General features: G+C 44.4%; 1 protein-coding gene across 4 annotated transcripts in view; it reads right to left on the reverse strand.

Moving 5' to 3' along the window:
* Positions 1 to 4,896: 4,896 nt before the first annotated feature.
* Positions 4,897 to 13,005, reverse strand: part of CHRD (chordin) — a 124,421-nt gene continuing 116,312 nt past the window's right edge. For all 4 annotated transcript variants that reach the window (XM_085848759.1, XM_085848758.1, XM_085848761.1 and 1 more), the window contains 3 exons: positions 7,207 to 7,400; positions 6,638 to 6,731; positions 4,897 to 5,614 (listed from right to left, as the gene is read on the reverse strand). In XM_085848759.1, coding sequence (XP_085704885.1) covers positions 5,565 to 5,614; positions 6,638 to 6,731; positions 7,207 to 7,400 — 338 coding nt within the window. In that variant the 3' untranslated portion in view covers positions 4,897 to 5,564. The remainder of the gene's footprint in view (positions 5,615 to 6,637; positions 6,732 to 7,206; positions 7,401 to 13,005) is intronic.

The following is a 13,005-nucleotide window of genomic DNA, read 5'->3' on the forward strand; positions in this document are numbered from 1 at the left end:
ACTCTACCCAGGAATATTACCACATCGAACTACTAATGGAGGCAGTCTGGGGATCGGTGACTATCCTGAAAAGAGCCCTCGGACCAAAACTCTGACAACAACAAAGTTGAACATCTTGGTCCATGAACCGTGATCTCTTTACCGAAGAGAAGGTGGATACTTTGAGTCCTGGGACGATTTTGTTCCATCTCTTGTAACTCAAAAATGGAGATAACAACCAAACACACACACACACACACACACACACACACACACACACACACACACACACACACACACACACACACACACACACACACACACACACACACACACACACACACACACACAGGATTCAGCTGGTGTTGGTAGGGATGGTGTCACATAATTTCTTGTGACCATCCCTACCTCATTTGCATACTTTTTGGCATAACATCCCCCACTTCCTTTTACATTAAAAAAAAAAGTTTTTATTACTTGTTTCTGTACTTTAAAAATGTATTTATATGCTGGAGAATTTTATTTTAATTGTACTATGAAACATCTTGTCGATTATTATGTGTGAAAACACTCTGCATGAAATAGTCATACTATTATATAATGGCAGCAATAATATTACACCATTAACCGCACCCTTATCGATTTGATTTGCCCGTGGCCATTTGTGTCGTCACGGGCCGCTCCACCAGGCTGATTGACAGGCATTATCTCACCCACCCTTCTTTGGCCTTCATTGCCCAACAACACGTCGGTATGCCATGTGCGGCTTTGCCTACTTTTAGGAATCCTTTCGAGTTGTAAAAAATTTTGAGTAGTCATGGACCTTCCCACTGTAAAAATGCAATAGATACGTGGCCAAATCAAGTCCTGAGATTTAAACAATTTTGAGTTTGGTTGTCTGAAAAGAAGAAGAGGAATAATTACGAACGGGCGATCTTGGATCGCTTAGTTCCACTGTCCAAAAGTTTCATGAATGTTATTGGATGTGAAATGCTCAACTGATTACTGGTAGGTACAGTACTCTATAAGTTTCTCAGTTTGTGTATTGTTGGATTTTTCTTTGGAGGATTTGTGTTGGTTTAAACCTCAGGAGTGTCCGTGCCATCCCCTGCATAGGAACTCTACCGACTTCCTGATGAATCAAATTCAGAATGAGCATGAAAAAGGTCATTGCTGAGAACAACTGGACCCCCTGCTGATGAGCTATGGATGTTTCCCCATTGGTGATAATGTGGTGGTTCTGGTTATGTTTGGTAGTGGCAGCACCAGTGGCTTAAAAATGTCATGATTTTTGAAAAATTTCCTTCTTGTAAAAGACATATAAAGTCATATACGTTCCACATTTTCCTCTGGAAGTTGTAATAAAATGTCATTTCGTTGAATGCCTGTAAGTCAGTAAATTGAACTGGTTAAGTTCATGGCTCTCTTTAAGATATGATGGTCCATCTTCATATGACAGATTGCTTTTCAAACTTTGCAAAATAAATTGTCATATTTCACTGCTACATCTATCCGATCTATCCAAATTAATGATGGGCTCAAGGGCAGATCCAGAAAAAAATTTTTTAGAGTGGGGTGGGAGTTAATTTGAGGTTAAGATGTTCGAAGACCGCAAAATCTACCACCATGCTTTATTCAAGTCAATGTATTCATCTTAAATTTTTTCTGATTTGTACATCGTTAGCTCTTGTAGTCCACTAGCTATGCTTAAGAATGTCCAGAAGTTCTGTTCTACATGGATTTCATCTTGCAATGTCATCAATGATGCCATTCGTATTGAAGTCCTCACCATAGTGAATGTGCATTAGTCGCAGTCCATTCATCCGATCTTCACACATTGCTGGCCGCATGTAAGTCTTAAGATGTCTGAGTCCACGAATGGATCGCTCACACTCGCATGATGTTATGGGCATCAGGCAGTGGATGCTGGGGGAGAATGATCTGTCTCTCTGTCTGAGAGATTTTTCTGCTGTGTTTGGGACCTCTGATGCTGACTTGCCTTTCCACTTTATCTGCAGCCTGTGCACCGCTGTGTCAACTGTTATTGGTGATGGCACGACATCTTGGTAGAAGTCCACCAAATCAGTGATGACATGACTTCTGTGTCTACTGGCCCAAAGTCAGCAGATTACAGACAGGATGAGGTGCAGTGCCTGCATGGCCTGTTTGATGTGCTCAGTGAAGCGGGTCTGTAGTTCTGTGAACAGGTCCTAAGCCATTGGCCGGAGCCAGCCAGCAGCAGAAGTATCATTGGAGGAGAGGCAACAGATGTGGAGTTGCATGATGGTGCCAGGGGCGACTCGGTTCCCAGGGCTGGAAAAAGATGATAGCTGGGACTCTGAAGATTGCGTACAACTTCAAGCTGCAGCATGTGGCTCGTTTGCTTTGTTGTTGGTGCTTTTGTCAAAAGTAGTAGCTGGCCTGCAATATGTAGACATCAACACACGTCTTACTTTGAGGAAGCAACCTTTGTTTGTTGTTACCAGATTCAACACACCAAGTGGAAACTCTGCTTTTGTTTACGAGTTACAATTTGTTAATGATAGATCCAAGGATGTTGTGATTATTTACATTTGTTAACAAAGAAAATATGTGCAAGAGGGTCATACCCAAGTGCACAAAACAATAGGAATTGCAAACGAGTCGAGGAAAAACTGGTTAATCCACCCAGAGATAGTAGTGTCCTCCCATAAATATGCTTCCTCCACCGGAAAATCGAGCTACTTGACGAAAAGGTCACAGGCCTGTCACTAACTGTAGGGTTGGGCACACATCGACTTTTTCTTTGTTGTCCCGTTGAAAGGCGTGTTTTTCATGGCCATTTTTCACGCTGATCATGAATCCGTTGAAATTTTTGACCGAGGATGATGTCTTAGGTTGGTAAAATGCAAAAAATCAACATGGCCACCAAATTTACCCACTTTTCAGGTAAAACTTGATAATTATGGCCTACTAGGGCAAGTAATAATATTGACGTCTTAGTAAGACGTCATCCTTGGTCAAAAATTTCAACGGATTCGTGATCAGCGTGAAAAATGGCCATAAAAAAACACTCCTTTTAACGGGACAACAGAGAAAAAGTCGATGTGTGCTCAACCCTAATATTACATGCCCTCGTAAGCCATAATTATCAAATTTTACCTGAAAAGTGGGTAAATTTGGCGGCCATTTCGATTTTTGCATTTTACCAACCGAAGACATCATCCTATGTCAAAGAGTTCAACGGATTCGTGATCAGCGTGAAATTTGGCCATAAAAAACACTCCTTTCAAAAAAAGTATGGTTGTATGCCCAACCCTACTAACTGAGTCTGAAGAAACGCTGAAGATTTTGGAATCTTTGGGACAGGTCTTCGGAAGTACAATGTAAGTATACAAAATGTTTCCAACACAGATCGACAATAACATCGAACAAACACGCACAAAATGCGACAAAAAGAACCCAGGCACTAAACCTAAACTCGCCATTACAGATCGTTATAATAACGGATCAATGGAGCCACTGAAAGTTTAGCTTACCTGGTTAAGTAATTCAGGATTGTAATGAGCTTTGCTGCAGGAGATGATCCAGAAAATGTTGCCTTTCACTTCGGAGCCATATCTGAACACTTGCGTCTCAGGAATTAACACAGAGCTAGCGGCGAACGTAGCATGGCTCAGCTTTATGGCTGCATGAAAGCAAAATAAGCGTGTGATTGCTGATTGTCCAACAATATCTTGAACGACGATCACATTTGCAGAAAATGGTCGGGGCGGAAGGGGAGTCCACGTCTATCCAGTGAACCACTTCTGGGGCTGAATTGGCAATTGAGCTCAGAGGTCTCGACCTTCAATTACAGGAGCTTGGTCTTAAGGACATGTTCAACGTAAAGAGTTTTTGTTTTTTTTTAGCAATATGTTCTTGAAAATCCGCGGACTGAAATTCTGCAAATAATCATCATTGTAGTTGAAGACGGCCATCCACATGTGATGTGTGAACGACATGGGGACATGCATTTGTTTATAGAGTTGGAGCTGCTGCCCAAGCAGCAACCATAATGGAATAGCAAGCAAAGTAACCTGGTGTTGAGGGGTATCCAAGAAGGCGAGACCACGATGCATGCACACCCACAGTTGCAGGCAATAATTCGAAATTTGTTCAGCGTACGCACAATACCTTCCTACTCTTCATGAAAAACACATTGTGAGATTTAACGTTCACCCACTATCGGAGAGTCATTGGGCTGATTGGCACACACACACACACACACACACACACACACACACACACACACACACACACACACACACACACACACACACACACACACACACACACACACACACGGAGGTGGATACTTTGATACCTGGTAGGGCTCCGTTCCACCTTCTGAAAAGCCGCATATGGAGATAACAACCAATGACACACATCACAGCGTGTCCGCTCCTTTGTGCCTGTGCATGCACGCTTGGGTTGATCATCAAATTGGCTTTCCTTTGTGCTTTATGGGTGAAGACAGGAGGACGGAACAGTTGTGCACAAGATTTGACATTTAATTCGCTCATGCTATTTTGTTCTTCCACTTTTAAGTTGAATCATACCCACATCATCTTGACCAATCGACCGTCCCTAAGGTAAATATAAACTAAAGGGAGCGTTTCAATTTAGTGTGGTGCTTGCACGGAGCCAGTAGGATGGCCTAGATGGATGCATCGAGATGGTCACCCTTGAGCTGCCTCGACTGGATTCCAATGTTCAACCAGCTATAACTGCCATTCTGGTGTTTCCGCTCTTTAGGGTGATTCATCAGTGTGTGTGCGTGTTGTGTGTTTTTGAAGGTTCAATTCAGAGAAAGGACAAATAACATATCAGTCAACACGTGCGTCATTATGGTTCATTAACGAATTAACGAGGAAACAAAACACTGCAGGCCACATGTATTCATAGCAAAGAGCTTTAATACCGCCTTCTACGCTCCTACTTATAACAGGATAAAATGGATGCTCTCAATTGTTTTTCATGGTGCTACATTTACTGCTTTTTAACCTGTTCACAATGTTTCGGTATCCCTGTATTCCTCCACTTTAGGCACAGCCAGAAAGGCAATATATACTGTACACGTATTCCTCCACTTCAAGAAATTAATAAATATTTCCTCAGATTGATTTTTCTATACAAGTTCTAGTTGTGTCACTGGATTTTGTGATTTTTTTATTTATTTTTATTATTCCTCCGTAAGAAAAACATGAACTCGTTTTTTTTTAATTTTTTTTTTTTATACAAAATCCTATGTTTATGATCTTACAATCCCAGGTCGCTAGTAAAATACTATTGCTATTATAAATCAGTCTTTGTTCAAGTATGTAATGAAGAGTCTGGCAGGCAGAGTCCCTTCCCCACCCACCCCCTCTACCCCCATCCCACACCCAATTCACAATTTTACTCCTTTCCCACAATTAGTTATCTATTCTAACCATTCATTTGGCAATTAGACATCAATAAACAAGCAGAGCGTGAACTACCGGGTCTGGATTTGTGAGTGTACGGTGATGTAGCGGTGGTTGATTCTTGGAACCAGATGAATGGGTCTCAGGAGAAAAAGGTCATCATTGCAGCAGGAACTTTTCATTTGGTCCGTACAAGTCCTGTGCAGAGTCTGAGGAACAATGGGTTGAGCTCCATGTCAAACAAACTGTATTATGAAGAGCAAAACCCTCCTAAATGCTCGAATAAATACATGCACCTCATAGTATTCGATGGTGTTTGTAACACAGAAGCACTCTCAGAGGTTGCCAGGACAACATCATCAAAACACCTCACGTCCATCCAACAACGCCAACCTGATCAAATGTATAATGGTAGCAAATGTAAAATTATTGAATCACAAAATATGTATATATATATATATATATATATATATATATATATATATATATATATATATATATATATATATATATATATATATATATATATATATATATATATATATATATATATATATCGTGTGTGTTTGGCTTTCATCATGGTCACTAAATGCTGGACATGTTCTCCTGGTTGAGATCCAGAAACTCATGTGACAGTGCAGTATTTTTTGACAAATCCCAAACTATGACATGGTCTGGCACCCAGCACTGCTTGCTAAGCTCTTGCCTGTAGCAATCAAGGTCCTCTTCACACCTGCTGGCAAATTTCCACCACATGTGGGCATCTGTGTCACTCTCAAAGGATGCCCTTTCCTTCAACATCCAACCAGGCAGAATTTTGTCGTAAATAATGTTCTTGGCGTATATAAATATCTCCTCTGGTTTTTGGAGATTACAACGTAACAGCCTAATGACTCCCCTCTGTGACACAGGAGTGGCAGACAGGCACGAGCTGCCGTCCTCTTAGCAGGTGGAAAGAAGACCAGAAGCTGGTTTGACACCCAAAGGTGTACAGGTAAACAAGGTAAGTGCCACATAATTACTCTTGCTCCAAAAAGGTCTCCTTGATAACCCTGATATGTACTTCTATGACAAACCTCTGCATGAATTGCCATCATTTTAGCTCCAGGATCACACTATAATTAGTTATCACTTGTCTTCCTGACAATATATTGTCAACATTTAATGACTTCAACACCAATATAACTTTGTTTCGTGAGCACATTGTGTTGGCGTTGAGGTTTTTTTTTTACCTGGACAGTGAGAGCAGCAGGTATCGTGTGGAGAGTCTGCACTGCGGCAAGCTTTAACATCGCATGACTGCCTCTCACAATGCACAATTCCATCCTGTGAAGACGCGCAAGCCAGTACGAGGAAAGAAGATCATGAGCCACCACCCACAGGGAAGGAGTACTGTGCTCATTTGAATTTGCAAATCTCATTTTTTTAAAGCATTTTTGGACTTGATGGGTTTCGAAAAGAAGCCTTGTTAAAACATTAAAAAGTCATCAACGGTTAACAAAACAGTATGCAAACAGAAAGGGGGTGAAAACATAACCTCCTTCCACCTTCAGTGGTGCAGGTAACAAATCTGTACACGAGATCCTTTTCGGAGAGAGATAGAGATAGAGATCGAAAGCTTCGTCTGATCCAAGTCCAGCAAAGTAAAACAAAATATTGGCAAGGTGATTGCAGACTGAGATATAAATGTGCTTTGCTGAGAAATATATTATTTAAAGCAATGCTTGATTGAATTTTTTTGTGTGTGTGTGTGTGTGTGTGTGTGTGTGTGTGTGTGACAGTTGTGAAATGAAACACTCACATTACATGTGCACACTACGCAGTGCACCACCCCAGAAGGTAAAGCTGGCCGCCAACGGGCACCGCTAGGTTGTGATGCGCCAGCGACACGGCAAGGCTTTGGCCTCGGCCCATCGGCCTGCATTCGTTGAGCCTCGCTAACATGATCCTCTCGAGTTCTCGGCAGAAAGCCAGCACCAAAATGATGTTCTGGAGCTGCAAAAATTCCATTAAACAGGATATACATGAAAATAACAAGAAGAGGTAGTTAGCAACAGTATCACTGACACTGTGACAGCTACTTGTGTCGGCCTGCCAAGAACCTGTTTTGTGCAAACGCCACTTCTCTGTTAATAGAAAATAACCACGTTAGATCAGTACACCATGCCATGCCAAACATGATGTGGGTGGATGCTATCTCTGAATTTAATGCTGAAGGGCGTTTTAAAGGTCAAAAGGGTCAAATGAGGTCAAATTTGATGTGTTATCAATTGTGCATGAACAGACACGTAAGATATGATGGTTTTTTTTTGCTTTAAGTGCATCGAATATGATGATTTTGTTGTTGACAAAGCCATTGGACACACTCAAGTGGCGAAATCTGATAACAAATGCCTGAAAAATCAAAAATTACATCATACGCCAAGAATATTGACCTTTTTGAAACAAATTCAGGAGGCATTTTCAGTCCTTTCACCTTGATTAAACATTTCCTCACACGATGATGTGTGAAAATGATGCTTTAGACTCGGCCGGGAGGGTTGAGGGGGTAGGAGGTGTTATCCTTGGTATTATTATTATTGTTAATATTATTATGAATAACTAGATGAGCCTAGGTGTCGATTTGCTGGTGGAACAATTAGTCATCCTGTTTGCCAAAAAAATGCTATGTCGGTCACTTTGCCATCACGGTGTGGACTCAAAACAGTATATGAGGCTGCAGCCACGTAGCCCCTGCTACTTCCCTCACAAACTGGTGTCTATACCCGAGTTCGGAGTTTGTAGCTTCCACCTCCTCTCCCACACCCCTTACACCGGCCGTGGGTCCCTTGCTGCTGGAAATGTTTCCCTCGCGTTATTATTTTTCACACTTTGACAGGCCCTACCATTTTGGGTGAGAGGAGAAGGAATGGAAGGCAAATTTACCCGTGCATAGAGTGCTTCAACCCCTCCCCCAACCCCCTCCCCATACTCATGTCCCGCTTCCTCCCCCGTTTTGCTCCCACGTTTCTCCTGATGTCCCTTCCCACGAGAAATGTCTCACACATAATGACAGGCTTTGACAGGGGGGGAGGGGGGGGAGGAAGGGAAGGTGTCCAGATTTACCCGTGTAAAGAGAATGCTTCAACCCCTCCCCCAACCCCCTCCACATACTCATGTCCCGCTTCCTCCCCCGTTTTGCTCCCACGTTTCTCCTGATGTCCCTTCCCACGAGAAATGTCTCACACATAATGACAGGCTTTGACAGGGGGGGAGGGGGGGGAGGAAGGGAAGGCGTCCAGATTTACCCGTGTAAAGAGAATGCTTTAATCCTTCCCACAGCACCTCCCCGTCCTCATGTCCCGCTCCCTCCCCCCTTTTGCCCCCACATTCGTCCTGATGTCCCTTCCTGCTAGACGTGTCTCACACACGATTACAGGGTTTGATAGGCCCCTCCATTTTTTTTTGGGGGGGGGGCAAGAAGAAGGAAAAGAGGACAAATTTACTTGTGCGAAGAGTGGTTTTTGACACAAGTTCTCGATGTAAATATGTATCGTGTAGCAACGCCTCCAGGTGGGGTTTCCTTCATGGACATAACCCTGGTTTTTTTTGCCTACACAGAGCTGTCAGTTGCCTATACACCACCCAAATCAAGGTATGTGTCAGAGAAACATGCTGCATGCTTGGAACAAGATCGCCCGTAGGGTGAGAACTCTCCTCATGACATATTAAGTGCCATCTGTCGGTGAGAGGTGGAAATTCATGCAAACTGCATACATTTACACATTCATGAATGTATTTTGTGCATATAAAATGAATGGCACAGCAGGATAAAGGGCTTGTACAATTTAACATGATTATTGTCTGTAGATTATTGTTTATGCCTAGTGTTGGCTTAATGGTTAGGGTGGTGGGCTTGGGATCCTAGGATCCTGAGTTCAACCACCCCCCCCCCCCTTGGTTGTTGAATTAATACCAGTTGGTGTTGACACTGCCTGTCATCCTTCTCAGGTCGGCAAAATGAGTACCAGCTTTCTGGGATGATTGAGCCATTCAAGTTTCCTGCGTCAGAGTGGCGACCTTTCAAGGATTGTACCCAAATGCCCAGGAGACTGCTTCAGCAGCACAGACGCTCTGTCCAGAGTATGGTCCAGATGGATGGATGGAATAGAAAATAAAGAATGCTCCTTTGATCAACAATTAAGTATATTTCCCCCTTGAGAAAAACTCATATGTTGTGATTTCAAAACGGAAAAACGTCCTGAAGCTCAACAAATCATGTCCACAGGTCAAATAGTTCCAGTTATCCTCAACTCAGGAAACACTATGGAGTTATATTATTATTATCGCTGTCATTATCACTGAAAAGACAGCATATCAAGACTACATTAAATGAATGCTTTGCAGAGATCAACATAGGCTGCCAGCAGCCCCTGCCAAAACTCTAATCTGCGTTCAGTGAGGACCCGAAGAGCAAGGATACGGTCAGTCGTTGACCTCTTTGGTGTAAAGCCTGACTGCTCTGGACGCTGGTGCTCAAGCAAATGGTGCTGAACCCTATCAAGATTTATCCGAGCAAAGACCTTGCCCGGCACTGAGAGCAGCATCACCCTTCGGTAGTTGTTGCAGTCTTGGCGATCACCCTTCCCTTTCCAGAGAAGGACAACAAGGCCCCTCTTCCAGTCAGTTGGGATGATGCCTGTGTTCCACGCAGAGCACAGAACTGCGTGCAATGACACGAGTGCAGTATTTCCACCAGCCTTGAGAAGTTCAGCATGGATGCCACAGATCCCTGGAGCTTTACCCCATTTTAACTGGTTCCCTGCAGTCTGTGTTTCTACAAACGAAGATGAACCACAGTTGATTGGAGGGTCAGCAGGGGGGATAGTAACACCGCTGGTGTCCAAGTCGACAGCTGGGGATCAGCCTGGTACAACCGCTCAAAGTAACCGGCCCAGCAGGCCTTCACTTCGGACTCCTCTGTCAAGAGCCTGCCACCCTCTACTCTAACTGCAGGACACCAAGGAATGGGCTTGGATGAACGCAATGTGCGAATTCCCCCTGTAAGCGGGACCAGAATCACCTGTCCACAGGTGATGCTCTTCCTCCTCACAGATTCCTCGCACATAGGCCTCCTTGTCCACCCGAAGTGCATGTGCAGTTTTACACCTCAGCTCCCTCGACAGTTCAGCTCTGCCATTCAGCCTGGACCTGCGACTCTGGTCAATGGTGTCCAGTGTCCCTTGAGAGACAAAATTCTTTTTTATCCTACGGTGAGTTCCAAGACATCCACCGGCAACATCAAGGACGGTGGTCCACACCGCCTTGAAGGCACTCCACAACTCTTCAGGATCCCCCATAGCACCCAGACCCCCCAAATCTCCAATCAGCCTGTTTGCAAACTCCTCAGCCACCTTCTCATCCTTGAGCTTGCCATCATCCAGCCTAGGCTGGAATGGTGCCATTCTCCTGGATTTAAGGTGTAACTTAAGAGTTGCTTCAACAAGCCTGTGGTCAGTATTGAGGAACTGAATACTCCGGTCGGCCCTGCAGTTCTGGATCATCCTCCAGCGACCATCAATGGACACATGGTCAATCTCCTTTGCCACACCACCAGCGTTGGAATACCAAGTCCAGCGATGAGCCTGTGGGTGCTGAAACCATGAAACGGCCACCCTAAATCCAAACTTCTTGCAAAGTCAAGGAACTTAGTGCTATTCTGGTTCACAGCTCCAGACCCTGAGGGACCAACACACACCTCATAACCATCCCTATCAGTTCCAGTCGATGCATTGAAATCCCCCAAGACTAGAAGTGTATCTCGTCTGGGGCACTGATCAACCACAGACTCGAGCGTGACATGGAATGCATCCTTCAAGGTGAAATCACTCACTTCACTCGGAGCAAAAACAGAGACCATGGAAACGACACCTAAGGAGTGACAAATCCTTTGTTTCATAATACGCCCGTTGACCGGTGTTACCTCAATTATCATTGGAGTCAGCTTATTGGACACAGCTCCAGCAACTCCTTGGGCATCAGACCTATAGTAGGTGAAGCCACCCGCCATGATCTCGCCGCAATCCGGTCTCGGAACCTCAGAGAGTGCTGCACTACCGATGTCCAAACGCTTGAGCTCAGATGATAACAGAGACAAGTGATCATCCTCTCTTCGGGATAGGACATTCCAGGCAACCACCGGAAGTAACCGCCTCAGGTTAACCTAAGGAGACCGCCATCTGGTGGATGACACCTGAGCACCACTCCGACACACACTATCACAATCTGACCTGGGAAGGTTACCCCATGTTTTCCCTCCTCTCATCAAAGATTGGGGGTTCCGAAGGCTTTGCCCCAATCCCATCATCCGGTGAGCTGCCCTGTGGATGGAAGCTGCACAGGAGGTACTCCCATGGAGTGGGTTTACAGATTATTTTTGTGCTTTTCGTACGTTTTGCAAAATGAATGATTTTACAGTGGCCGAGTGCAAATCCTGCGACCAACCTCCTAATAAGAAGTAACCCATCTGCAGGAGGACGTCCGCAGACACAGTTGGGCACAAGATATGGATGGCTGTTGACATCCTGCTGGGTGTCCATATCCACACACCATGCTCACCAAAAAACTTGGTGGGGGAGATTGTTTAATCACCGACAATCCGACCATGAAACAAGTTAGTACAGGTTTACATGGTACCTGTCACAAATCACAGATCTAATGTGACCTGACCTGACAAAAACTAGGCATCCTACATCGTGCAAAGTCCTTATTTGGCAGACCTGAGTTTCGAGCCACATACAAAGCTTTCATCCACAGTCTGATGGAGTTCTGCTTGACTCTCTGGGCACGTGTTCCCGCCACAAACCTAGCTCGACTTCACGCTCTGGAAACAAAGGCTTTTAGGATCATTGGTATCTCCCGTTATGAACCTGAGTCTTTAGGTCTCTCTCTCTCTCTCTCTCGGTCTCTCTCTCTCTCTCTCTCTCTCTCTCTCTCTCTCTCTCTCTCTCTCTCTCTCTCTCTCTCTCTCTCTCTCTCTCTCTCTCTCTCTCTCTCTCTCTCTCTCACCGGAGGAAGGCTGGTGGTCTTTCTGTCTTCTGCCGTCTCCTCTCCGGCCTTGACCCCCCCTCACTCTGTCAATGCACTGCCCCCCCTATATTTTGGCAGGGCGCTCAAGTTCTGCCACAAACACCCTTCTGGTGACACTACCAAAATCAAGAACTACTCCTCATTTTCACTTTTTCATTCCTCTTTTTTCCTGCCTCTGGAACAAACTCCCACACTCTCTTCAATCCCACTCCTCCCTCCAGGTCTTCAAAACAGCTCTTCACCACCATCTCTTATCTTCCTTCCCCCATACAAAATCTTGATCTTTACTACCCCCGTTAATCCACCCCAAACCCACCTCCTTCAAATTCCCTGTTTTCCTTCCTGAAAATCCCTGTAGTACCATCCTGTTTACACCGTGTACCCTGCCTGCCCCATCCCTCTCCCTTCCACAGATCTCCGATTGTCTCTATTCCCCACTATTTTGTGCTTCCCCACTACTCCTGCCTTGTTCTTGTCTCCTGCTTTGTTATATGTTTTGTGTGTTAGCTCTTACATGAGTCTCAACATGATA

This window comes from Eptatretus burgeri, chromosome 12 (genome assembly GCF_056783735.1).
Source record: "Eptatretus burgeri isolate ZD-2024b chromosome 12, Ebu_testis_v1, whole genome shotgun sequence".
Lineage (NCBI taxonomy): Eukaryota > Metazoa > Chordata > Myxini > Myxiniformes > Myxinidae > Eptatretus > Eptatretus burgeri.